Source organism: Neoarius graeffei, chromosome 12 (assembly GCF_027579695.1).
Source record: "Neoarius graeffei isolate fNeoGra1 chromosome 12, fNeoGra1.pri, whole genome shotgun sequence".
NCBI classification, from domain to species: Eukaryota; Metazoa; Chordata; class Actinopteri; order Siluriformes; family Ariidae; genus Neoarius; species Neoarius graeffei.
Window position 1 is genome coordinate 57,401,780 of NC_083580.1, and position 27,894 is coordinate 57,429,673.

Sequence of the window (27,894 nt, forward strand, 5' to 3'; positions counted from 1 at the left end):
TGTACCCCGCCTTTTGCCCGTAGTCAGCTGGGATAGGCTCCAGCTTGCCTGCGACCCTGTAGAAGGATAAAGCGGCTACAGATAATGAGATGAGATGAGACATTTATTTATTTATTTATTTTTCAATCTTTTGTTGAGGCTCATGGTTATTTTTCTGAACAAAACGGGAATGCTTATAAAACTGTGTTTTACATCACAGTAAATGGTAGTTTTAGTCAGGGTACAAATCTTTAAATAAAATAGAGAAATCATCTCTCTGCTAATTTAAAATACAAATGCAAACAGTTTTAGCATGTGATATAGTACTTTAACTGAAAGTTTTTCAATGACAAAGCTCATCTACATTCTTAAAAAAAAAATCTCTGCTGTGTGACAGATGGCACTGCTGGCATTTTAAATGCCCTGCTACCCCTAAGTAATATATTTTCCTCCAGTAATGAGGACGTTTGTGTCAAGTGTGACTACAAAGACCAATTTACTTTTTATCTGTGGATGTGTAGTGATGGTTACAGTGATGAATTCAGTCCTGGGGGGGAGGGAGGAGAAGAGGCTTGTGGTTATTTTGGGATGTCATAGATTGTCCTGAAAAAGAATTTTAAAATGAAATGATTTGACATAAAGGGAGATCCTAAAGACTTCTTGTCATGAATACAAATTTCTATCTGAGACCAGATGTGTTGTTAATCTGTATCAGACAACAACAACAACAACAACAACAACAACATAATAATAATAATAATAATAATAATAATAATAATATTTCAAAAGTTAAAAGCACGATGTCAGATGACATATGAAAAGATAAGGTCAACACATACCTATGTAAGTTGGTTGTTGGAATTTGGATTTGGGGAATTTGTTTCTTCGGGGTGTCCCTCTCCCTCTGCCCCTCCAACAACCTCATCCTCAGGGAAGTTGATATTTTCTCTTGACTGGCTGTTCTGCCTATTTAAAAAAAAAAAACATAGGCACACCTCTATCAATGTATGGTATATTGGCAGATGCTTTTATTTTAACTATGAATGTACTGTAGATAACATACTGTATCGTGTATATATACACTCTGTATATGATTACAGTATGTATACATTATTTGGAATGAACACCAAATAATAACCCTATTTCCAGAAAAGTTGGGATATTTTCCAAAATGCAGTAAAAACAAAAATCTGTGATTTGTTTATTTCACGTGAACTTTTATTTAACTGACAAAAGTACAAAGAAAAGATTTTCAGTAGTTTTACAGACCAACTTATTTGTATTTTGTAAATATAACTGAAGATAGAATTTGATGCCTGCTCAAAAAAAGTTGAGACAGAGGCAAAATAAGACTGAAAAGTTCATAAGATATTCAAGTCACACCATTTTGAAAGATTCCACAATAAACAGGTTAATTGGTAACATAATTGGGGATAAAAGGAGCACGCACCAAAGATTCAGTTATTGCCAGCAAGGATGGGTCTTGGCTCACTCCTTTGTGCCAAAATTTGTGAGAGAATTGTAAATTGATTCAAAAAGAACATTTCTCAATGCAAGATTTTAGGTATTTCATAATCTACAGTACATAATATTGTGAAAAGATTCTGGGAATTCAGAGACACCTCAGTATGTAAAGGTCAAAGTTGGAAACCACTGTTGAATATGCGTGACCTTCGAGCCCTCAGGCAGCACTACCTGAGAAACCGTCCTACTAACATGACAAATATAGCCACATGGGCTTGGGAGGACTTTGGAAAACTGTTGTCACTTAACAGAGCTCACTGCTACATCTAGAAATGCAACCTGAAATTGTATTATGCAAGGAGGAAGCCATTCGTCAATTCTATGCAGAAACACCGCTGATTTCTCTGGGCCTGAACTCATCTCAGATAAACTGAAAGACAGTGAAAACGTGCACTGTGGTCAGATGAGTCCACATTTCGGTTTGTTTTCGGGAAAACTGGATGTTGAGTGTTGAGTTCTCACACTGTAAACCCGAATAAGTTGAGTTTACTTAAAAAAATTGAGGAAAGTGGTTGCCTTAAAAAAAATAAGTAATTATTAATGATTGAATTGAGTACCTTAAACTTACCAGAAGATTGTAAGTTTAAGGTACTCAATTCAATCATTAATAATTATTTTTTTTAAGGCAACCACTTTCCTCAATTTTTTTAAGTAAACTCAACTTATTCGGGTTATTATCATGGCAACATCTGTTTCTGGGAAGTCTATGCTTATTTCAGCAGAACAATGCCAGGCCTCATTCTGCAGGGCTACAACAGTGTGGCTTCATAGACACAGAGTGCTTGTGCTTGACTGGCCTGCTGCCAGTCCAGATCTGTCTCCAATTTAGAATGCATGTGGCATCATGAAGAGGAGAAGCAGACAATGGAGATCACAGACTGTTGAGCAGCTGGATTCTTGTATTAAGCAAGAATGGACAAAAACTCCAATTGCAAAACTGCAACAGTTAGTATACTCAGATCCTATATGTTTAAAAAGTGTTATTAAAAGGAAAGGTGATGTAACACAATGGTAATAATGCCTCTATCCCAACTTTTTTGAGTGTGCTGCAGGCATCAAATTCATTTAACTTTGTTTCTTTTCCAAAATACAATTAAGTTGGTCAGTAAAACGATTGAAAATCTTTTCTTTGTACTTTTGTCAGTTAAATAAAGCTTTACATGAATTAACAAACCACAGATTTTTGGTTTTATTGCATTTTGGAAAATATCCCAACTCTTCTGGAAATGGGGTCAGTATGTTTTAAACAAATACAAATACAGAAACCTATTGGTATGCACACTTTTTTTTTTAGAAAGCTTGCCAGAAAGGTTCACAGGGCATCTGATTGAGACGAGAGTTGGATGGGAGATTTATACTTTCATGCAGGTGTGAGGAAGTGGCTTGATATGAAGCTCACAAAACAAAGGCCAAGTTCATTGGCAGCATTCATTTAATCATGCTTAGTAATTGCCTGGCCAATGTCACAGTGATTGAATTGCACGATGTCTTTGTTTGTCAAAAAAAGAATTAAAAAAACAAAACAAAACAAAAACCCACATAACTTCCATTTTAGGCTACGCCCACTTTGGGTTTAAAATTTAAATAAAGCATAGATATTTAAAGCATTAAACAGATACAGATAATGACATTGTGTTACAAACCTAGTATGTCTCATCTCATCTCATTATCTCTAGCCGCTCCATCCTTCTACAGGGTTGCAGGCAAGCTGGAGCCTATCCCAGCTGACTACGGGCGAAAGGTGGGGTACACCCTGGACAAGTCGCCAGGTCATCACAGGGCTGACACATAGACACAGACAACCATTCACACCTACGTTCAATTTAGAGTCACCAGTTAACCTAACCTGCATGTCTTTGGACTGTGGGGGAAACCGGAGCACCCGGAGGAAACCCACGCGGACACGGGGAGAACATGCAAACTCCGCAGAGAAAGGCCCTCGCTGGCCACGGGGCTCGAACCCGGACCTTCTTGCTGTGAGGCGACAGCACTAACCACTACACCACCGTGCCGCCCAACCTGGTATGTATATTAGTATATTTATATTTGTTACACTTACTTGCCAAATATCATGCTATGGAGACCTGTAGAAATATGAGAAACATATTAATGTACTGATATACACATTATTAATGATTAATAATTAATATAATGCATATAGCTGTGGCACTCACGAGGGTGGTTATTGCGATTCCTCAGCAAGTAAATGAAGAGCAGGATTGTAAATAATGTTGCCAGAAGCATGCCTCCAATGGCTGCTCCAATAACAGCAGGATAAGCTTTAAAGGGTGGGTTTGCTGGAAGACATAATAGCAGTATAAACTATGTACAGTGAGGACTGGATTTAGTTTTAGTCTTACAACACAAAGGTACACAGCCTTTTTTATTCTCCTTGGTCAAAAGGTGGTTCTCAGTGAACATTGAGCTACATTTAACTTCAACTTTCCAATGGACTGAGCACTTTGGGAGGAAAGGAGGCATTTTAGGATGAAGAAATATCTGGCTGGCTAACTCAGAGTGAAAATAACAGGCACATGCACTCAAAATGTCAATAGAGGGAAAAAAAGGGAATAGTGATCACAGTGGTAGTATGTTCTGATGAAATGTTATACATCTGGTACAAGGTTGGTGTATGGAAAACAAGTAACTCTGAAACATCCCCAATCCATACTGAAGTCATATCTCACCTGGACTCTTGACCTCTGATGGGTGTCCAATGGTTCTGTGATTAACAGCAGTCACACGGAACGCATATTTCCCACTAGGGTCCAGATTGGTGATCTGGTAGCTGCGGGTGCTTGGATCCAGATCCACTACCACTTTCTGCCAAAGAGGAACAACAGCACTCTTGCCGACAGGGAGCCTCTGACGCTCAATGAAGAATCCAGTGAGGTCTCCATCTCTCTGGACCAACCACTCCACCATGACATCTGTCCTCTGCTGACTGCTGTATGTGATCTTACTGATGGTCACGTTTGGAGGCATTGGGTATCCTGAATCAGAAATGCATTGGAGTAAGTCACCGATAGTAGTTTTTGTCAGCTGGGAAAATATCGAGGTAAGATCTGGAAAGCACTCAAAGATGTTTGTGGAAATGATTGTAGTAAGATAGCAGTTGCCAGGTATACAAGATACTAGTCTCTAAAACTGAATGGTATGAATATATTTTGCTAATAATGTCCTCTCATTGTCATTGCTTCCCAAAGGGAACCCTCTCTGACTGGAAAACCATCTGTTGTATGGTTCCAGAGGGACAGCCCTTTGGGTTGCTTAATGGAGCCTTTTTTTTTTCTAAGAGTATATGGGAAACAGATATCCTTGGTTAAAACCAACAGTAGGAAGTCTACCATAAACAATTCATCTTCAGTAACCAATTTATCCTGGTCAGGTACATCCAAAAACCTATTCTGGGAACACTAGACTCAACACCCTAGAGCTGATGCAAGTTGATAACAAGAGACAATGCACTGGTGTTTATGATCTTCCTAATAGTAACATTTGGAGGCATTTGGGACTGATTCACATGGATAGATGTTAAAATTGCCAATAACATGACCACCTTAGTAAAAATGAGTTTTCTAGGATACTGTAGGATACTTAATGGCATGGCTTCAGACAGGCCACTAACTACAAGTCAAAAGCATGTCGTGTGATATTATATTAAACAAGCAAAACACTTGATGCCTTCCTTTTACGTTACTCACTCTTCACCACAAGCGAGACAGGAATCTCTGCTCCTCCAACTGCATTAATAGCAGAACACCAGTACTGTCCACTGTCCGCTGTGCTATCTGTCTCCCTGACAGTCAGGTTAAACCAGGTGGCAGCTTGCTGAAGGATGTATTTCTTCGGTGTCTCACCAACATTCTGCTTTAAATTATTGTACCAGGTGACTTCTGTGACTGCAGGATAATTTCTGCTCAGGATGCAGGTCAGCTGGACATCATTGCCCTCATATACTGAAACCACACTGCGCTGAGTCATCAACACTGGCGCCTCTGGAAGACAGATCAATGTAAAGATGACTGCAATGTGCTCTGCCATCTAAATGTACAGCATAGAAAATGATTTCTGCATTCCATACTGGTATTTCCTTTCTTTTTTCCAGCTTCTCCTTTTATTACCACTCCACTCGCTAAGTGTATTAAGATGTATTTGAAAATTTTTCTTCTTGGTAAAGTGAATTACATGGCAACCACAGCAGATATAACTGCTTCATGACTGATGATGGATGATGGCATGACATATGAAGGCTTTGCTACTGTGGTTTGTTGTAATAGTAATCTGATATCTGGAGACTGTTTATGCTAGTTCCACTAAGAGTACATTCATTATTTTCCATTGGTTCTCCATTTCCAGTCATGCCAGAGCATATTAAAACCCAGTCTAAGCTGGTGAAGGACTTTTTATATAATTAACTGAGAAGGTTAAATCCAGGAGTAGAACTGGAAAACTTCTATTGCATCTTTGATTTAATCTGACTAAAAAAATACCCCTACTACACCAACTCTTACCTAATTTTAACACACACCGCTTGCTCGCTTTAGCCAATGGATGTTTAGCATGACAGATGAAGGTTTTGCTGCTGTAGTTGGCACTGGAGCGTAGAACCAAGATGTTGGAGTTCTCCTCTAATGTTCCCTGTATGACTCCCAAACTGGAGGCCCACCACAGTAGAGCCCCAGGGACACCACCCTCCCAGGAGCAGGAAAGCATCAAGTACTCGTTTTTACGAGTCACATATGCAAAACATTGGGGTTCTCCATAAGGCAGCCCTTGGAAATACAGCATGTTGTTAAAAACGCATATACAACTCACATATACATATGATACACCGTACTCACATGTCCTGGTGCTGCAGCTCTGGGGAACATTTAGTGCAATATGTGTGCCATAACAGGTGAATACTGAGTTGTTTGAAGTCTCTGAGCCTGGCTGAATTTGAGTGATATTCGCAAAACCCTGTGGATTGTCTCTGTTCACATATGGACTCCAGTTTAGGTTCGGCGGTGGATATCCACCCATCCAGGAACAAACAAGAGCCAGGTCAGTGTAGTTATTTACTGGGAATATGGAACATGATGGAGCACCATCTGGTGGATCTGTAGGGAAAATGACCTCTGTGACACAAGATCCTGGACAATTAGCATTCATTTGGTTAAACAGTGGAGGAGAGGTGATGTAAGCCTAGTGTAAGCCTAAGAAGGTCAGATCAGATGTTCTTTCTAGGCAAATACATCAGAAAGACGCTAATCCAAAGAAGTCTGACAGCAAGATAATATCTGATATCATTCATTCTACAAGGCATTAAGGCAGCTGGGCCATAGAAGGTTCACGCTGCACGCTGCATGCTGCACACTACACGCGTGTAAAGAAAAGTGGACAAACGTAGCATGACTTGCTCTGGGCCATAGAACGGCGTTCACGTTGCACGCTGCACACCTGCACACTTCACGCGTGAAGCGAGAAATGAACATGCACACTTTTTTCTAGGCGTGAAGATGGAAATTCCAGTCAATGCATGCGGTCACCGCCGCGCCAGCCAATCAGAACGGGTCTAGGGAGATAACTCTATGCTTTCAGGGGAAAACTTCAGAAAAAATATAATTGAATGGTATAATTGAAAAATAGTTCTTCATCGGGATTGTCAAGCAGATTATAGAATGTTCGGTGAAATTCACCACGGGTTTCTCTCAGAAGGAAGTGTTCTCGGCTCCAAATTCTGTTCCTTTTTCTCTTCCTCTGTCTCAGTAAAAGCAGAATGAGGCAATCGTCGTCATCCGAAGAGTCCATATTGTTGGTTACTCGGTCAAAGTAGAACAGACGCAACACGTGAACATCCAAGCATGAAGTTTAATGGCCCAGGGTCCGGTTCTTCACGTGAACGTGTAGCGTGTAGCGTGCAGCATGCAGCGTGCAGCGTGAACCTTCTATGGCCCAGCTGCCTAAGACATCTCATCTCATCTCATCTCATCTCACTATCTCTAGCCGCTTTATCCTTCTACAGGGTCGCAGGCAAGCTGGAGCCTATCCCAGCTGACTATGGGCGAAAGGCGGGGTACACCCTGGACAAGTCACCAGGTCATCACAGGGCTGACACATAGACACAGACAACCATTCACACCTACGGTCAATTTAGAGTCACCAGTTAACCTAACCTGCATGTCTTTGGACTGTGGGGGAAACTGGAGCACCCGGAGGAAACCCACACAGACACGGGGAGAACATGCAAACTCCGCACAGAAAGGCCCTCGCCGGCCATGGGGCTCAAACCCGGACCTTCTTGCTGTGAGGCGACAGCGCTAACCACTACACCACCGTGCCACCCGGCATTAAGACATGGTTAAGACATTCAAACAAGTAAATGGTTATATAACCTCATTCCCATGCAGTGATGACTGGTGATGATATTAAATGGGATGGTGAAAAATTGAATAAGGAACAATGGCTTGACAATAAAACTATTTGGATCGAGCAGTGGATATTATCACAAGGTCTCACTGATGCTATAATAAGAATCTTAAGTACATACTTAAAGGTAACTAGGGAACTGCATTTGTGATTTCTAAGTGTTTCAAGTGCTTAATGTCATGTTTCCTCTGAATACCAAATGTGGAAAACAGAAAAGCTGTTGTGTCATCTGTCCTTTTGTACTTTGATTTTGCTAATCCCATCCATTTCCCTTTTTTCAGTATACATATATAGCATAAAAATTAGTGGAGAGAATCCATTCGTTCAGTCTGTCTTTATTTCTATTACCAGATATGTTTAAGGGTAATTGTCATAGCATGAGGTGCTCTGATATATTCTATGTATATTACATTATATTAATGACATTTAGCAGACGCTCTTATCCAGAGTGATGTACAGCATACCCAGAGCAGCCTGGGGAGCAGTTTGGGGTCAGCTGCCTTGCTCAAGGGTACTTCAGCCATTCCTGCTTCGAACCAGTGACCTTTTGGTCCCAAAGCAGTTTCTCTAACCATTTGACCATGGCTTCCCCCCATGTATGTGCAGTGTGCTGTTATGACTGTATGTTTATCACATTTATATGCAGAAAGCTAAAGACATTCTACGTACCTACTGTAGATTGCTTCTGTTAGTGAAGTAATGTTGTAATAATGAAGTAAACCTCATTCTCATCTCATTATCTCTAGACGCTTTATCCTGTTCTACAGGGTCGCAGGCAAGCTGGAGCCTATCCCAGCTGACTACGGGCGAAAGGCGGGGTACATCCTGGACAAGTTGCCAGGTCATCGCAGGGCTGACACATGGACATAGACAACCATTCACACTCACATTCACACCTACGGTCAATTTAGAGTCACCAGTTAACCTAACCTGCATGTCTTTGGACTGTGGGGGAAACCGGAGCACCCGGAGGAAACCCACACGGACACGGGGAGAACATGCAAACTCCGCACAGAAAGGCCCTCGTTGGCCATGGGGCTCGAACCCGGACCTTCTTGCTGTGAGGTGACAGCGCTAACCACTACACCACCGTGCCGCCCTTGAAGTAAACCTATCCTCTCCTTTTCAATACATGGCCAAAAAAAGGAGTGGAGAGGATTCAGCCCCCCCCCCCACACACAGTTGGCTGTTTTCATTTCTGTTTTCAGAATAAAATCCTCACAATGAAAACAATACAGAGTTGCATTATTCACTGGTAGCAGGCAATGTCAACAAATGGATCAGTTACAGAAGTAAAGACAAGACACTACAGCTCAACAGTGAGTATAGAATTTGTGGAAATGCAGTAGCTTAGTAGTCATGCATTAATAAATCGTGAGGACTCACAGTAGACAGTAAACGTGACTGTTTTCTTAGAGCGGGTGTTGAGATTAGCATTCTGGGCCAGACAGGCATAGTAGCCTGCTTGCATACGGAGGATCTTGGTGATGGTAAGCTGTGATCCAGTGTTGATCTGAGAGTTGTTGTAGAACCAGACGTACTGGCTGGGAGGGTTAGAGGAGGCTTGACACATGAGGGAGACGTTTCCATTTTCCAGAGCTGTGTATCCGTGATCTGCTGCTGAGTAGGCTGTGACATCTATCTGAGGTAAGTCTGGGCCAACTAAACACAAGATACCCATATCACGTAAATGTAGATAAGCTTGTATACTCCTTTATGCAATATGTTAGATTGTAGAATTGTATCCCTTTTAGATAGAGCCGCAGGAAAGAGATGGAGGCAGGTATAAAATTTAGGAAAATTAACATAGTTTTTTTTGTTGTTGTTGTTGGTGTTTCATAAAAACAGCCCAGATGTTACATTTTCAGGTTTATTTCCCTGAATCAAGTCAATTTGTCTTTCACTCACTGGTGTCTGGGTGCTTAAGGTCATAGTCTACAGCAGTTAACTTTCCTTAGCAACCCAAAGCTATGCATTCTTTGGTCCCTGCAGCGCATGCATTCACCCAACATAAGTTCAATTATAAGAGACGTTTTCAAGGTCTAACCTCAAAGTTATATACAATTGTGAATAAGATGAGAAAGTGAAAGGCAAATGTGTCTGAAAACAAACCGTATCCTTTTTCAACTAAATGCTATATTAAATCATATTCATCCTTCGACACCTTTTGCATTCAGGAACCTCAGAGCTAGGCATTTTAATGCATAAGATTTGCTCATCTAATTTGTGAAGCTGTTGTTTTCGCACCTGCTTGCTTTGCCTTACAACCATTACGTTTTACACAGTTTGTCTTGTTTTGATAGATGAGACATAGGTAGCAATTAAATTAACTGAATGAATGAATAATTCAAGGCTGCAGAACAAGGAGATGTCAAGAGCAGATTTTTTATCAATATATTTTGTGCCTTCTGTTTCCAAATGTGTTTCCAACAATGCATGGTACACAAAAATTAATGGAACTTGAAAAGAGAGTATAATTATTCAAGAGTAGAGCATAGATTTGTATGTGCTGATAGCTGGGGACCATTAGGGTTGACAGGAAGCCCAAGAAATTTTAAAGGAACAGGATTAAATAGACAGCTTCCCCTTACAGCAACTATAGTTACCCCGAATCAGTTTGTTGTATGGTATGACGTTCATCACAAGGAACAGATATTTAAAAACTCCAGTTCAGTATAATACAAAGTGTAATGGATGTGATCTAGATGAAAGGTGTCAAGTATACAGTCGATGGGTTCTACCCTTGTGGTTAGAAATAATTGAACTGAAAGATTTGAAAACAAACAAACAAACAAACAGCAATTCTCTTTTATTTCAATAGGGGGCAAAATAGAGCAACAAATTCAGGGCCCCAACTCAGTTACGAACAAAATGTGCTAATAATGTGATTCTTCACTAACAAGCTAAACATTTTTTCCACTGTACAGTGTCTTGCAAAAGTATTCATCCGCCTTGGTGTTTGTCCTGTTTTGTTGCATTACAAGCTGGAATTAAAATGGATTTTTGGAGGGTTAGCACCATTTGATTTACACAACACATCTACCACTTTAAGGGTGAAAATTGTTGTTTTATTGTGACACAAACAATAATTAAGATGAAAAAACAGAAATCTGGAGTGTACATAAGTATTCACTCCCTTTCGTATGAAACCCCTAATTAAGAGCTGGTCCAACCAATTCACTTCATAAGTCACATAATTAGTTGATTAAGATCCACCTGTGTGCAATCAAAGTGTCACATGATCTGTCACATGATGTCTGTATAAATCAACCTGTTCTGGAAGGACCCTGACTCTGCAACACTACTAAGCAAGCAACATGAAAACCAAGGAGCCTCCAAACAGGTCAGAGACAAAGTTGTGGAGAAGTATAGATCAGGGTTAGGTTATAAAAAAATATCCCAAACTTTGAATATCCCAGGGAGCACCATTAAATCCATTACAGCAAAATGGATAGAATATGGCACCACTACAAACCTGACAAGGGAAGGCTGCCCACCAAAACTCACAAGGAGGGCATTAATCAGAGATGCAACAAAGACTCCAAAGATAACACTGAAGGAGCTGCAAAGATCCACAGCGGAGATGGGAGTATCTGTCCATAGGACTGCTTTAAGCCATACACTCCACAGAGTGGGGCTTATGGAAGAGTGGCCATTGATACAGTACCAATGCGCTGCCGAAGCGCGCAGAAGGTGTTAGTACGCCTGTCATTATAGTGCGGACTTTCCATAGCATAGAAAATCGCTACGTTTCAATTTGTGTAACTGAACTTTTTTCATATCACTGGTCATATAAACCTATGTAAACAGGAAAAACGCGGAAGAGTTTGGTCGCATCTAACTACAGCCCCCAAAAATACCGTTGGCCATACTGAGCCTAGCTACATTGCTAACAGGAGTGACAGCGCGTCTGACTGCGTCTGACTAACTGGGAGGTCGCGCAAAGCTCGGATAGGTATGGAGCAGCTCGTCTCAATTAAGGTAAAAGCATATTTCATTATGGAAATACGGTGGACTGTTCCTTTAAGGGGCTGATAATATGCTTTTAATGATTTTAATAAGACTTTTGAAATAACAACAATGCAATATTCCATCTGGTAAAATGAGCTAATTGAACAAGGTTGTCTATTTCTTGAGTTCTTCAACATACAGTGGTGCTTGAAAGTTTGTGAACCCTTTAGAATTTTCTATATTTCTGCATAAATATGACCTAAAACATCATCAGATTTTCACACAAGTCCTAAAAGTAGATAAAGAGAATCCAGTTAAACAAATGAGACAAAAATATTATACTTGGTCATTTATTTATTGAGGAAAATGATCCAATATTACATATATCTGAGTGGCAAAAGTATGTGAACCTCTAGGATTAGCAGGTAATTTGAAGGTGAAATTAGAGTCAGGTGTTTTCAGTCAATGGGATGACAATCAGGTGTGAGTGGGCACCCTGTTTTATTTAAAGAACAGGGATCTATCAAAGTCTGATCTTCACAACACGTTTGTGGAAGTGTATCATGGCACAAACAAAGGAGATTTCTGAGGACCTCAGAAAAAGTGTTGTTGATGCTCATCAGGCTGGAAAAGGTTACAAAACCATCTCTAAAGAGTTTGGACTCCACCAATCCACAGTCAGACAGATTGTGTACAAATGGAGGAAATTCAAGACCATTGTTACACTTCCCCAGGAGTGGTCGACCAACAAAGATCACTCCAAGAGCAAGGCGTATAATAGTCGGCGAGGTCACAAAGGACCCCAGCGTAACTTCTAAGCAACTGAAGGCCTGTCTCACATTGGCTAATGTTAATGTTCATGAGTCCACCATCAGGAGAACACTGAACAACAATGGTGTGCATGGCAAAGTTGCCAGGAGAAAGCCACTGCTCCCCAAAAAGAACATTGCTACTCATCACATTGATCACGTGATCAAGCCAGAAGGCTACTGGAAAAATGTTTTGTGGATGGATGAGACCAAAATATAACTTTTTGGTTTAAATGAAAAGCTTTTACGTTTGGAGAAAGGAAAACACTGCATTCCAGCATAAGAACCTTATCCCATCTGTGAAGCATGGTGGTGGTAGTATCATTGTTTGGGCCTGTTTTGCTGCATCTGGGCCAGGATGGCTTGCCATCATTGATGGAACAATGAATTCTTAATTATACCAGCAAATTCTAAAGGAGAATGTCAGGACATCTGTCCATGAACTGAATCTTAAGAGAAAGTGGGTCATGCAGCAAGACAATGACCCTAAGCACACACGTTGTTCTACCAAAGAATGGTTAAAGAAGAATAAAGTTAATGTTTTGGAATGGCCAAGTCAAAGTCCTGACCTTAATCCAATCGAAATGTTGTGGATGAACCTGAAGTGAGCAGTTCATGTGAGGAAACCCACCAACATCCCAGAGTTGAAGCTGTTCTGTACAGAGGAATGGGCTAAAATTCCTCCAAGCCGGTGTGCAGGACTGATCAACAGTTACCGGAAACGTTTATTTGCAGTTATTGCTACACAAGGGGGTCACACCAGATACTGAAAGCAAAGGTTCACATACTTTTGCCACTCACAGATATGAAATATCAGATCATTTTCTTCAATAAATAAATGACCAAGTATAATATATTTGTCTCATTTGTTTAACTGGGTTCTCTTTATCTACTTTTAGGACTTGTGTGAAAATCTGATGATGTTTTAGGTCATATTTATGCAGAAATATAGAAAATTCTAAAGGGTTCACAAACTTTCAAGCACCACTGTATTGTCATTTAATCCTCCCCCTTTTGCGAAATGGTACGGTCCAGTTCTGGTAGAAGCGCGATGCGTTAAATCTGTGTGCTGATCAGTGCAACGCTACTTGCTGCTGTGTCGCGGTGCAGCAGCCAGCCAGCCAGCAGTGGAGTGCGTACAGTCTATGATCGCTAAATATGAAGAGTGGCTGTCAAAAACGTAAAGAAAGGCAGCTGAAAGCTGAGAGGGACCGGAGAGGCAGGCAACTGGTCACTCAGTTTTTCCCAAAGAAAGGTAGCTATCGCTCACATGTGTGTTCAAAATATTAGCGAATGGTAAATGAACAGTATGAACGTGGTTGGATTAGCCTATCAAGAGAACACTTTTACAGTTTGTACAGTGACATTTTTTCCATTTTAATAACTGAACTGACTTGTGTGATAAACAAGATGAAATGTTACGTTATGCTGGTGCTAATAACTAGTGCTAATAACCAGTTTCATAACTAATGGGGTGCCCTAAATATGTACAGATTCAGCCTCAGGGGGACCTCCACCCTACCAAACCACTGAACCCCCCTTTGGAGAAGGAGGTAAGCAGCAATACAACCCATAAATGCTTTAGGATTGCTACTTTTGTTGAAAGTTGGGGGGCCCAAAATTCTAATCTTTCATGGGGCCCAAAATTTCTGGCGGCGCCCCTGTCTGGACCTCCCAAAGTCATTGACCAGCTCCTTGGTCTTCGAGGTGTTGAACTGCAGATGGTTCCTGTTGCACCAGATGGCAAAGTCCCTCACCAGGCTCCTATACTCATCCTCTCTGTCGTCCCTGATACACCCCACGATGGCTGTGTCACTGGCAAACTTCTGAATGTGACACAGCTCCGAGTTGTAGCAGAAGTCCGCGGTGTACAGGGTGAAGAGAAGAGGGGCCAGCACCGTGCCCTGGGGTGCTCCGGTGCTGCTAATCACAGTGTCAGACATGATATTCTTCAGCCTGACGTACTGTGGCCTGTCGGTGAGGTAGCTGGAGATCCAGGTGACCAGGCAGGGGTCCACTCGCATCCTGTTCAGTTTGTCCTGAAGCAATAGGGGCTGGATGGTGTTGAAGGCACTTGAGAAGTCCAAGAAGAGGATCCTCACTGTGCCATTTCCCTTATCCAGATGCGAGTGGGCTCGGTGTAGCAGGTAGAGGATGGCGTCTTCCACACCAACACCTGCCCGGTACGCAAACTGCAGACAGTCCGGGGCACGTTGCACCTGGGGTCTGAGGAGGCTGAGGAAGAGCCACTCCAATGTCTTCATCAGATGTGAAGTGAGTGCCACCGGTCAGAAGTCGTTCAGCTCGCTGGGCCGGTTCTTCTTGGGAACTGGAACGATGCATGATGTCTTCCAGCAGGTGGGCACTCTCCCCAGCTGCAGGCTGAGGTTGAAGATGCATTGGAGTGGTTCACCCAGTTCAGCAGTGCAGGTCTTCAGTAGTCGGGGACACACCTTGTCTGGGCCTGCTGCTTTCCTGGGGTGAAGCTTCCTCAGTTGACCTCTGACCTGGTCTGCAGTAATGCATGGAGGAGTCTGTGTTGAGGTGGGGGAGGAAGGGGCTGCTGCGATGACTGGGGGGGAGGTGTGTTGAGGGAAGAAGGAGAGATGGCTGCAGTGAGGGGGAGGGTGGGGGGTAACGTGGGCTGGTTGAACTGGTTGAAGAAGTCATTCAGCTCGTTCGCCCTCTCCACTGTCCCCTCAATGACTCTGGTCTTTGTGTTGTGGCCTGTGATGGTTTTCACACCTTCCCAGACCTCCCTCATGCTGTTCTCCTTCAGCTTCTACTCCACCTTTCTCCTGTAGCTGTCCTTTGCTTCCCTCATGCAACATTTCACCTCCTGCTGTGTTGCTTTCATCACCTCCCTGTCCCTGCTCCTGAAGGCAGCCTTCTTCCTGTTGAGGACAGCTTTGACTTCCTGTGTTACCCATGGCTTGTTATTAGGGTAACACCGTACAGTCTTAGCAGGGGAGACCACGTCTGCACAGAAGTTGAGGCAATCCATCAGACAGTGTGTCAGCCCCTCTATGTCCTCACAGTGTGGGCTAAGCAGCACATCCCAGCCCATGGTGTCATAACAGTCTCTGAGGGCATCTTCCATTTCAGGGGACCACCTCCTGATGGAGCTAGTTGTTGCAGGCTGCCTTTGGACCAGGGGGGTGTACTTTGGCTGTACTGTAGATGAACCAGGTTGTGGTCAGACTTCCTTAGTGGGGGGGAGGGGTGTGACTCTGTATGCATCCCTCACATTAGCATACAGCAAGTCAATTGTCCTGTTGTTCCTTGTTGGACAGTCCACAACCTGGTAAAAAGCAGCCAAAGTAGAATCCAAAGTAGCACGATTGAAGTCCCCAGAAGTGATCATAAATGCCTCAGGGTGCTGTGTCTGCAGCCTTGCTGTGACAGAGTGAATCCTCTCACATGCAGCGGCTGTGTCTGCCCTCGGAGGGATGTAAACACAGATGGTGATCACGTGACTGAACTCCCTCGGCAGATAATATGGCCGCAGGGAAACATTTAAATGTCTTGGAATGGCCTAATCAAAGCCCAGACCTAAATCCAATTGAGGATCTGTGGAAGATTGCTGTACATCAACACAACCCATCTAACTTGAAGGAAGTGGAGCAGTTTTGCCTCGAGGAATGGGCAAAAATGCCAGTGGCTAGATGTGCTAAGCTAATAGAGACATACCCCAAGAGACTTTTGCTGCAATTGCAGCTGTAATTGCAGCAAAAGGTGGCTCTACAAAGTATTGACTTTTGGGGGGTGAATACCTATGCACACTCCAGGTGTGTTGTATAAATCAGATGGTACTAACCCCCCAAAATCCATTTTAATTCCATCTTGTAATGCAACAAAACAGGACAAACACCAAGGGGGATGAATACTTTTGCAAGACACTGTAACCATGCCACTTTCCAAGGCCTAAATTAGGGGATTCTTTTTTTTTAATTTGCAAACTGTATAGATCCCCTCTCCCATTGTGGGCTAATTTGTATCACTTTGTAACATAATCCAAGATGTAACACTACAAAATAAAGAAAAAATTTAAGGGGTGAACATTTATGCAAGACCCCAAATCTATTCACTGTACTGTATTTAGGTGATATATGTTCAAAGTAGGAGCAGCCGAAAGAAGAAGAAGAAGAAGAAGAAGAAGAAGAAGTTCAATCAAAGTAGTATGTGCCTTTCAGATGCATGTGAATTAAAAAAAACAAGTTGTTGATCTGTTATTAGTCTACTAAGCTGATTTTCTGTTTGGTCCACCTGACATTGGGTTAAGTATGATCTAAAAGTGTATTACCTAAAAACAAATTTGACAACCCTGTTCTAGACACTTGGACAATCATCAGTGCCATCAGAATATCCATCCAACGGGAAATTGTCTAGTATACCAGACACTTGAACTTGGTTTATTACCATGTGAAAGCTGACACAGATATGGAATCTACTGTCGGGAGCAAGGATTGTTAAAAGTATGATGGCTCTCACTTACATAAGACATTTAACCAGATCTGGTCACTGCGCTGCTGATTGACCTCATTCCTGGCCAGGCACCTGAACCAGCCAGTCTGATTACGAGAGACCCAGGTAACACTGACCACACTTCTGTTTTCCTTGGCCAGTGTTGTGATCAGCCCAGGTTGCCTCTCATGCTCCCATGTGTAGTTAATAGGTTCCGTTCCCTTTTCCACAATACAGTGCATCAACACTGATGTGCCTTCCACTGGAGAAGAGTCACTCAGCAGGATGGTGGGTTTGGAAACTGGCACTGCAAGACACAAAAATCCAAATTAAAAAAGTATTTTTATAACCTGGTCCATTTATAGGGCTTTAGTCTTGTTAAGTTAAATATCCTTTTTTTGTTTTTTTCCTCATAGGTTTATATCAATTTCATTAATAAGCATATCAATGTTTTGTGTGTTTTCTCATTAATACTTTAAACCTGTTAGTCTTTTATGTGTACTCATTCATATTCAGTAATCATTTTTTTTTTTCATTCTGCTTAGGATCAAAGTAGATCAACAGCCTATGCCAGAAACACTGGACTCAAAGCAGACATACTCCCTGGATGAGACACCAGTTTATCACATTTACCCCCAGGGGCAATTTAGAGTAGCCAGTTCATCTATCAGAATACTGGCAGAAAATCAGAGGAAACCCCCATGGACACAAGAACATGCAGAGCTCTGCACAGACAGTAGCCAGAGTTTAGGACTGACCCATGGGCCCTGAATTGAGAGGTACAAACATTACCTGTGGGTTGTTGTTTTTCTGTACTGCTTTTACAACATGTGATTAGAATACAAACATTACTGAGATACACATTGAAATATACTTTAATTACTGTAAATCATATGATCTGGTAACTGGTATTCATTAAACTAAACGAGGATTTAGAGGTCTAATATACTGATGATCAGCTAAATTAGATTACCTCCTTAGCTGTACTATTTTCTAGATCTTTAGAGAATTTAGTGTATAATTAAATGTATAAGGTTTTTCCCCCCACCTCCCATAAACATGTCAGTTGGTAGAGGTGCGAAGATAGGTTGCTTCTAATGGCCCTTTTCCACTACCCTTTTTCAGCTCACTTCAGCTCACTTCAGCCTGACACGGCTCGCGTTTCGACTACCTCAGAGCAGCATGACTCAGCTCGCTTCAGCCCTGCTCAGCACCCAAAACTCGCACGGTTTTGGAGTGGGGCTGAAGTGAGCCAAACTGAGCTGAGTGAGGCTAGGGGCGTAAGGAGACACTCCCCTGTGCACTGATTGGTGAGGAGGAGTGTCCTCACATGCCCACACACGCCCCGCGAGCACGCTGGGATCTGTAAACACCGTAAACCCGGAAGAAGAATAATTACGAATTACGAGAACTTCTGAAGCCTTATGCGCCTCGCCTCATCTATACGCTCTTGTCAGTATCTGTTGGCGTTGTCGGTGACAACAAGCCACAGCACCAAGACCAGCAACACTAACGACTCCATGTCCTCCATGTTTATTGTTTACTATCCGGGTCGTGAGACTACCGCTTAAAAGGTCACTGATGTCACTGTTTGCGCCGCCTAATGACATCACGTGACGTCCACCCACTTTCGCTAACTCCACCCAATGTGTCCACCCACTTCCAGCCAGCATGGTTCAGCGCGGTTGTAGTCGAAATGCAACTCCAACAGCCCCACTCAGCTCGACTCAGCCCAACTCAGCACGGCACGGCTCAGCCCAACTCAGCCGCGTTGGTAGTGGAAAAGCGGCATATGTGTTAATCAGAGTGGGAATATGTGGGTGTGTGTACAGTATATGGTGCCCTAAAACAGACTGGCATCCCATCCAGGGTGTATTCCCACCTCATGCCCAGTGTTCCTGGAATAGGCTCTGAATCCACTGCAAGCCTGAACAGGTTAAGTGTTTAGTGAAGATGAATGAATGAATGAACATTGTCTAAGCTTTGTCAGTCATTAAACCCATGTCTCTGTAACAATACATTAAATTGGAAATCACTCACTTATCACCAGCAGCATGACTGGGATCTCTGCTGTTCCAACAGCATTGGTAGCAGAACACCAGTACTGTCCACTGTCCACCATGCCATCTGTCTGTCGCACAGTCAAGGACCATCTAGCAGCTTGCTGAATAATATATTTCCTGGCATTGTCCCCCACCTTTTGCTTCATATTGTTGTACCAGGCAATCTCTGTGACCACGGGGTAGTTTTTACTCACTATGCAAGTGAGTAGAGCATCAGTGCCTTCAACAACCGAAACCACGCTGGGCTGAGTCATCAGTACTGGTGCCTCTGGAAGAAAGAAGCATATGGAATATCTCTAGCTGCATAATACCAAACTGAAAAAAAAAAAATAAGATAGCAACCTCAGAGTGAATCTGATGACATTGTATCTTAGATCTAAAATAGATATCGGTTATATACTGACTCTTGAATAATTCAAGGCTTTAGAATATAGCTCAAAAAGTCTACTACAGTATATTATATTCTTCTTTACACTGTGTACTGGATAAGGGATAAGACACCTAGGGCATGCTGCTGTAGGAAAAGAATCATTTACATTTACAGCATATGGCAAAAGCTCTTATACAGAGCGACTTACACCAGCTTGTCTTTATATTAAAATACAAAAAGAATGTAGCTTCTTGTATTACTGAGAAACTAGAAAATGCAAGTCTGAATGTCCTGAAGACTTTCTGATTGCAGAAACTTACTGACTGTTACTAAGTCCTGACCCTCGAGACGCCTTCCATAAACGGTACATAGAAATGATAATGTATTAGAATGAAGGTATTTTTGTGAACCTGGAATTTGCCTTGCAGCTGAAACTACTATCAGAGCTCCTGTTATAGAAAATTAATCAACACCTTAATCAGTATGTCTTACCCAATTTTAAACTGCATTGCTTGCTCTCATTACTCAGTGGATGTTTGGCATGACAAACAAATGTTTTGCCACTGTAGTTAGCATTGGAGCGCAGGACCAGGGTGCTGGTGTCTAATTCGGATGTGCCCTGCATGTCCCCTGAACTGGAGGCCCACCACAGCAGAGCCTGAGGAAAACCACCATCCCAGGAGCAGGTAAGCATCAGGTACTCATTATTATGACTGGAATTTGCAGAACACCTGGGTTCTCCATAGGGCAGCCCTAAGAACCACAGGATACTTGTATAGAAAAACAGGTGTACTGTTGAAGATTTATCAGATTATGTGATGTTTTTTGTTTATAGAGGTCAAAAGCCAAAGCAATACTGTACTTGACTCATCTCATCTCTAGCCGCTTTATCCTTCTACAGGGTCGCAGGCAAGCTGGAGCCTATCCCAGCTGACTACGGGCGAAAGGCGGGGTACACCCTGGACAAGTCGCCAGGTCATCACAGGGCTGACACATAGATACAGACAACCATTCACACTCACATTCACACCTACGGTCAATTTATAGTCACCAGTTAACCTAACCTGCATGTCTTTGGACTGTGGGGGAAACCGGAGCACCCGGAGGAAACCCACGTGGACAACATGCAAACTCCACACAGAAAGGCCCTCGCCGGCCCCGGGGCTCGAACCCAGGACCTTCTTGCTGTGAGGCGACAGCGCTAACCACTACACCACCGTGCCGCCCTGTACTTGACTCATTTATGTCAAAACATTTGAATGTATATTACCTCATAGACCCTGTACTTACATGTCCTAGTGCTGCAGCTTTGGGTGCTGTTTAGTGCAACGTGTGAGCCATAGCAGGTGAATACGGAATTGTTGGCCGTGTCAGACCCTGGCTGAATCCAAGTGATATAAGTAATAGCCTCCCTGTTGTCTCCATTCACATTCACATATGGACTCCAGTTCAAGATAGGTGGAGGGTAACCTCCATCCCAGGAACAAAAGAGAGCCAGATCAGAGTAGTTATTGGCTGGGAACATGGTACATGATGGAAAACCATCTGGTGGATCTGAATGAACAAAATATGGGAAACATACAACACCAGGTTATGAAGAAACAGATAGTTTACCCTGAGTTATACTGCATTTGCTTTCTGGCCAACTCTAATACTACATTCCAATTTAGCAGTTCAAGAACTGTAAGCAGAGACAGTAATACATAAGTGGTGTGTCGTATCACTCACAGTAAATGGTAAGTGTGATAGTTTTATTGGAGAGAGTGTTCAGATTAGTGTTCTGGGCCAGACAGGTATAGTTCCCTGAGTGCATTCTGATGATCTTGGTGATGGTAAGCTGTGGTCCAGTGTAGACCTGGGAGTTGTTGTAGTACCAGACATATTGACTGGGGGGGTTAGAGGACGCTTCACACATAAGGGAGATATTGCCTTTCTCAAGGACTGAGAATCCCATCTCAGTGACAGAGTAGCCAGTGGCATGTATCTGAGGCAAGTCGGGACCATCTAAATGGAATAGATTAGTATTAAAATGCATACGTTATCATCTATATTTGAAATGACTTGCTTGAAATAGCTGGTTGATCAGGATTGTTATGTGGAGAATACAGGCCCTGTGCCAGCTCTCACTCACATATGACATCCAACCAGATCTGGTCACTGTGCTGCTGATTGACATCATTACTGGCCAGGCACCTGAACCAGCCGGTGTGGTTACGGGTCACCAAAGTAATGTTAATCAGACTGCTGTTGCTCTCAGCCAATATGCTGACCTGTCCACTATGGTTTTCCTGTTCCCAGATATAGTGTATGGGTTCTGTGCCATTCTCCAGACCACAGTGCATCCATACTGATCCACCTTCCAGAGGTGATGAGTCACTCAGCATGATGTATGGTTTTGAAACTGGAACTGACACTGTAAAATAGTAAATGCTGGTGATGTAGTAACTGATAATCAATCATGGTTCATCAGGTTTTAAGTGCCATATCAGTTCTCACCTGGACTTGTGACCTCTGCAGGATTTCCAACAGTTCGATGATTGACTGCTGTTACACGGAATGCATATTTTCTGGTTGGATCCAGATTGGTGATCTGGTAGCTGCGGGTGCTGGGCTGCAGATTTTCTGCCACTTTTTGCCAGAGGGGGTCAATATCACGCCTCCCTACAGGGACAGGGAGCCTCTGATACTCAATGAAGAACCCAGTGAGGTTAACATCTGTCTGAATTAGCCATTCCATATTAACATCTGTTCTCTGACGCCCACTGTATATGAGCTTACTGATTGTTACATTTGGAGGCATTGGGTATCCTGAATAAGAATGAGATTAGCACTAAGTCACTGACTTGTTTGATAGTTGAAATGAAAGCAGGTATTGATAGAGCAGATCAGGAACAAATTACAGAAAACCTCAACATGCTACACAAGGTTCACACCACTATAGACATGGTATAGACATGACTATGGCAATCAGCACAAGAGCACTGGATGTCTAGTCCAGTCTAGACAAATCATTGGCAATCACTGACATCTAGACAAATCAGTCCATGATTAAACCATCCAATGCAACTTCAAACAACTTACTCATCACTAGAAGCAAAATGGGAATCTCTGCTCCTCCAATAGCATTAGCTGCTGAACACCAGTACTCTCCACTGTCCACCTTGCTGTCTGTCTCCCTTACTGTCAGGTTATACCAGGCACCATTTTGGTGCAGGACATATTTCCAGGGTGTCTCATCAACATTGTGTTTTGAGTTGTTATACCAGGAGATCTCTGTGGCTGGTGGGTAGCTTTTACTCAGAATACAGGTGAGCTGGACGTCACTACCCTCATACACTGAAACCACACTGTGCTGAGTCATTAATACTGGTGCCTCTAAATGAAGGAGATATATTTCAAAACAGATCAGGTTTATATCACAATGTCAATTACATATTCATTTTGAGCAGGTCTTACCCAATTTGATGACACACTGGTTGCTTTCTTTAATCAATGGATGTTTGGCATGACACGCAAAGGTTTTGCCATTGTATGTAGTACTTGAATTCAAGATCAAGATGTTGGTGGCTTCCTTAGATGTACCCTGCATCTCTCCAGAACTGGAAACCCACCATATCAGAACCTGAGGGAATCCACCCTCCCATGAACAGGACAATGTGAGGTACTCAATGCTACGGCCAGAATTTGCAGAACACTGGGGTACTCCATATGGCAGCCCTAAAAAAACATTAAACCTAGTTTCAAAATTTTCAATAATCCATGTTATTTGATGACCTGTACAGTACCAGTCAAAAGTTTGGACATACCTAATTCAATGGGTTTTTTCTTTATTTTTATTAATTTAAAGACACTTCATGTCCTGAAGTAATGATGGACTGTCGTTTTTCTTTACTTAGTTGAATGGTTCATGACATAATATGGATTACTACAGTTGTGGAATAGGGCTATTTACTGTGCTTTTATTATTTACTATTTACTGCTTGATCTCAAACGCATTAAGAAGGCAAGAAATTGCACTAATTAACTTTTGACAAGGCACATCCGTTAACTGAAAAGCAGTACTGTCTTCAGTATTGCTCTACAATGTAGAAAACAGTCAAACTACAGAAAAAACTATGAATGAATAGGTGAGTCCAAACATCTGACTGGTACTGTCGGTTGGAGGCTTTGTCTGTTGGCAAAGTAGACAATTTAGCTAGTTTTACACAGAAATTCTTTTGAAGGTTTTCAGTCAACCAAGTAATCTGATGACCAGTATGTTGGAGGCTCTTTCAACCTCTGTCTCCATAGATGGTAATCAACCTAGTTACACCCAGACAAAAAAAAAAAAAAGGCGTACACTAAGATTTTATTGGACCACTTTTAACTTTGATTACAGCACACATTCACAATGGCATTGTTTCAGCAATTTTATGCAATGTCACAACATTTATTTCCATCCAGAGTTGCATAATTTTTTTGTGGAGATCTTGTCTTAATTACAGGCAAGTCAAACCACTCCGTGAAGTCTCCCCCCCTTCCCATAAAACCACCTCATTTTTTTGTGAAAGGCACTATCTCATCTCATTATCTCTAGCCACTTTATCCTGTTCTACAGGGTCGCAGGCAAGCCGGAGCCTATCCCAGCTGACTATGGGCGTAAGTCGCCAGGTCATCACAAGTCACCAGGCCATCACAGGGCTGACACATAGACACAGACAACCATTCACACCTACGGTCAATTTAGAGTCACCAGTTAACCTAACCTGCATGTCTTTGGACTGTGGGGGAAACCGGAGCACCCGGAGGAAACCCACGCGGACGCGGGGAGAACATGCAAACTCCACACAGAAAGGCCCTTGCTGGCCAAGGGGCTCGAACCCGGACCTTCTTGCTGTGAGGCGACAGCGCTAACCACTACACCACCGTGCTGCCCCGAAAGGCACTATATAAATAATAATAATAATAATAATAATAGGGCAGCCCTGTGATGACCTGGCGACTTGTCCAGGGTGTACCCTGCCTTTCGCCCGTAGTCAGCCGGGATAGGCTCCAGCTTGCCTGCGACCCTGTAGAACAGGATAAAGCGGCTAGAGATAATGAGATGAGAGATGAGATGAATAATAGGGTGGCACGGTGGTGTAGTGGTTAGCGCTGTCACCTCACAGCAAGAAGGTCCGGGTTCGAGCCCCGTGGCCGGCAAGGGGCTTTCTGTGTGGAGTTTGCATGTTCTCCCCGTGTCCGCGTGGGTTTCCTCTGGGTGCTCCGGTTTCTCCCACAGTCCAAAGACATGCAGGTTAGGTTAACTGGTGACTCTAAATTGACCGTAGGTGTGAATGGTTGTCTGTGTCTATGTGTCGGCCCTGTGATGACCTGGTGACTTGTCCAGGGTGTACCCCCTTTGCCCGTAGTCAGCTGGGATAGGCTCCAGCTTGCCTGCGACCCTGTAGAACAGGATAAAGCGGCTAGAGATAATGAGATGAGATAGATAGATAACTTTATTGTCATTCACCTGTACATTCAGAATGCACATTTGAACGAAATTTCGCTCCACTGGTTTATGTCACTATAACTGCTGCATATAACTATTGCACATAATCTGGTTACCAAAAATATCAAATTTACAATTAGATAATTTAAATAAAAAATAACTTATATAAAATAATATTCTATCGAATAGAATATCCTAACAAACTCTTTGGGGGGGCGTCCAAATAGTTCATGATACCGAAAAGTTCATAATACTGAAATGGACCCACTTGTTACACCAAACACTTACTCTTCCGTCAAACAAGTTCAACTGAGTTTAATTTATATTTACGCTTAATTCACTTGCAGATTTACAAAGTAAAGGAAATAAGTCACTTTTAAGTCAAGGAAATAAGTCACACTCGCTGTCATTTGCTTGCTGCATCCTCTTTCTTTTCAGCACATCATGCTGCTTGCAGTTATGGAAGAAGTCTCGGTGCTCTTTTTCTTTAAAAGTTGAAATTGAATTTTTCAGGATACCATATCCATATTCTTCAGACAAAATTCATTGCTTTCTCACCACACTTTAGACAGTCCAGGATATGAAGTTAGTCTTTGATGGAGCGTATCTTACATTTACGAGTGTCATGCATTGGAGGTGAATGACAGATGTAATTGCAGGAAGAGTGTTTATTTAAACACGGGCAGGCAAACAGTTGAAAAATCTAAGACAAAGGCAGGGTCGTGGGATGGGCAACGGTCGAGTGAGGCACAAACAGAACATCAGAGGTAATCACAAAGGTAAAGTCCAAAATACAAAAGCAAATCAAAACCAGTAAAAGGATACACAGAATAAAAGCTTGGTAACATGAGACACTAGGAACAGTGTGTATACTTCACAAAGGTTGTGTGTTTAGGGAGTCATTACAAGCGTGCGCTGTGATTGCGCTCTAATCCGGAACAGATGCACAGTAATTAGTCCTAATGGCGTTATGCACGTGTGCACTCAGTGCATGGATGTGACAATGAGTAGTCATAACAACAGTGCTTACAGGGTAAAGACTTGAGTGAAATTGCTTTTAGCTCGTAAAATAAAGTTCTTTTAAAGGATTTTTTTAAGTCGATGATTGCTGTTCTCGATAATTGTTCATGATTAACACCTAAGTGAGGCTCATTAAGCCTTTGTTTTATGGTGTTAACACATATTCTTAACTTGATTGCAGACTTGATTACCTATTGTTTGTCTCTGGGGGAAGAGAACTGCATGGTTCAGTGTTTATTTATTTATTTATTTTTAAGACTCTGACTCATTGTCACTTAAGGCAGGGGACATGAATTTAGGTGGGGTTTACATTAGACCGTATCAGCGGATCATCAGATTAACGTTTTTAAAACGATTAGTGTGCACACAGCAATGCCAATACACGATTTGTGTGCACACAGCAACGCCAATACACGGATACGCTCGGCTCCGCAGGCATCCTGCGCTCCAAATCACTCCGCCCTGAACAGCAAGTGCCCTCTGGAGGGTGCGCACTCCGGCCCTGCGCAGCTCACAGAGCGCGCGAGTGGAGTGCACGAGCAGTGATTTGGGACTGAGCCGCTGTGTGTGTGATCCCAGTGCATGTCGGGCATGCGCGTCACTTACCACTTGCAAGTGGAAGGATGGCAAGCCTAAAGACAATCATAACTACACAATGGGCAGTATTTGCATCAGTATTTGCAGTATTTTCATACTTTTATACTCTTTAATGAAAGGTGATACAAGGCGGAAGTCCGCGCCGTTTTTCAGCAGTCGTGTCACATGACCAACGCCAGCGAATCAGGAAGGTGGATGTCACAGTGACGTTGTCCAATGACGACGCCAGCTAGAGCTCAGCACAGCGTATCCGCGTATCCTCAATGTTTACACAGCACCGGACCAGACACGATCTGGATTGAATACCCTGACGGATTCCCGTTTCCCGGCGTTTCCAGGCGTTTTAATGTAAACGGACAGTGCATCCGCGAAGAAAACGAGACAGATATGGTCTAATGTAAACTTGGCCTCAGTTCGTTATAGTGGGGTTGCAGTGTATTATTATCATTATTATTATTATTATTATTATTTGACCCTTCTGAAATACAGTAACATCTTTTCCATGACCATGGGATACATTTTTCAACATGGTTGTTAAAGAAATGAGAAATCACTCACTACATTAGTTAGGGTTAAAATAATTGTTGCAAGCTGAAGAAGAAGAAGAAGAGAAGAAACCTTTATTTGTCACATGCACACTTCAAGCACAGTGAAATTCATCCTCTGCATTTAACCCATCTGAAGCAGTGAACACACACACACACACCCAGCGCAGTGGGCAGCCACACTAGAGCGCCCGGGGAGCAGTCAGGGGTCAGGTACCTTGCTCAAGGGCACTTCAGCCCAAGGCCGCCCCACATTAACCTAACTGCATGTCTTTGGACTGTGGGGGAAACTGGAGCACCCGGAGGAAACCCATGCAGACACAGGGAGAACATGCAAACTCCACACAGAAAGGCCCTCGCTGGCCGGTGGGTTCGAACCCAGAACCTTCTTGCTGTGAGGTGACCGAACATATCATTGCAGTAGTTATCCAATCAAAGTTTTATTTATTTAAATCCAAACTGTGACTTTTTTGGACCGGGAACTGTAGATAAAATAAGTTACAACTAGATATGTGCATTTCCTGAAGAAAATGTGAGTGTTATTGCTGTACCACAACACAAAAAAGATGAGACTCATGATGGATGGATGTGTGTTGACATTAGAATGGACCTGTGAACATTGAATGGCGTCGATATCTTTAGAACTGTAGGAAAACGCCTACAAAATGTAAGACACCAGTAATTATAAAAT

General features: G+C 42.6%; 3 protein-coding genes across 3 annotated transcripts in view; all 3 read right to left on the minus strand.

Moving 5' to 3' along the window:
* Positions 1-818: 818 nt before the first annotated feature.
* LOC132894781 (V-set and immunoglobulin domain-containing protein 10-like 2) lies at positions 819-19,455 on the minus strand. Its single transcript, XM_060934897.1, has 10 exons — positions 19,179-19,455; positions 17,170-17,445; positions 9,301-9,576; positions 6,348-6,605; positions 6,018-6,278; positions 5,208-5,501; positions 4,191-4,496; positions 3,678-3,800; positions 3,563-3,587; positions 819-945 (listed from the first exon to the last, which is right to left on the minus strand). Exons 1-10 carry the CDS (start codon positions 19,453-19,455, stop codon positions 819-821), a joined length of 2,223 nt encoding a protein of 740 aa, XP_060790880.1.
* A 594-nt stretch (positions 19,456-20,049) lies between these two features.
* Positions 20,050-21,955, minus strand: LOC132894782 (V-set and immunoglobulin domain-containing protein 10-like 2). Its single transcript, XM_060934899.1, has 4 exons — positions 21,703-21,955; positions 21,300-21,575; positions 20,862-21,125; positions 20,050-20,324 (listed from the first exon to the last, which is right to left on the minus strand). Exons 1-4 carry the CDS (start codon positions 21,953-21,955, stop codon positions 20,050-20,052), a joined length of 1,068 nt encoding a protein of 355 aa, XP_060790882.1.
* Positions 21,956-22,056: 101 nt separating this feature from the next.
* Positions 22,057-27,894, minus strand: part of LOC132894783 (V-set and immunoglobulin domain-containing protein 10-like 2) — a 31,119-nt gene continuing 25,281 nt past the window's right edge. Inside the window, exons 7-9 of the mRNA XM_060934900.1 lie at positions 23,028-23,288; positions 22,653-22,946; positions 22,057-22,379 (exon numbers count right to left, since the gene is read on the minus strand). Coding sequence (XP_060790883.1) covers positions 22,057-22,379; positions 22,653-22,946; positions 23,028-23,288 — 878 coding nt within the window. The remainder of the gene's footprint in view (positions 22,380-22,652; positions 22,947-23,027; positions 23,289-27,894) is intronic.

Bases quoted from the DNA above. Each gene is read 5' to 3' on its own strand.
- LOC132894782 (XM_060934899.1), bottom strand. From the start codon at position 21,955: ATGCTGAGTGACTCATCACCTCTGGAAGGTGGATCAGTATGGATGCAC. The intron at 21,576-21,702 runs GTGAGTGAGAGC...TATTCCATTTAG, and splicing joins GATCTGGTTGGATGTCATAT to ATGGTCCCGACTTGCCTCAG. The intron at 20,325-20,861 runs GTAAGTACAGGG...TGTGGTTCTTAG, and splicing joins AAGCTGCAGCACTAGGACAT to GGCTGCCCTATGGAGAACCC.
- LOC132894781 (XM_060934897.1), bottom strand. From the start codon at position 19,455: ATGACTCAGCCCAGCGTGGTTTCGGTTGTTGAAGGCACTGATGCTCTA. The intron at 3,801-4,190 runs GTGAGATATGAC...TATGTCTTCCAG, and splicing joins ATCAGAGGTCAAGAGTCCAG to CAAACCCACCCTTTAAAGCT. The intron at 3,588-3,677 runs GTGAGTGCCACA...ATATTTCTACAG, and splicing joins GAATCGCAATAACCACCCTC to GTCTCCATAGCATGATATTT.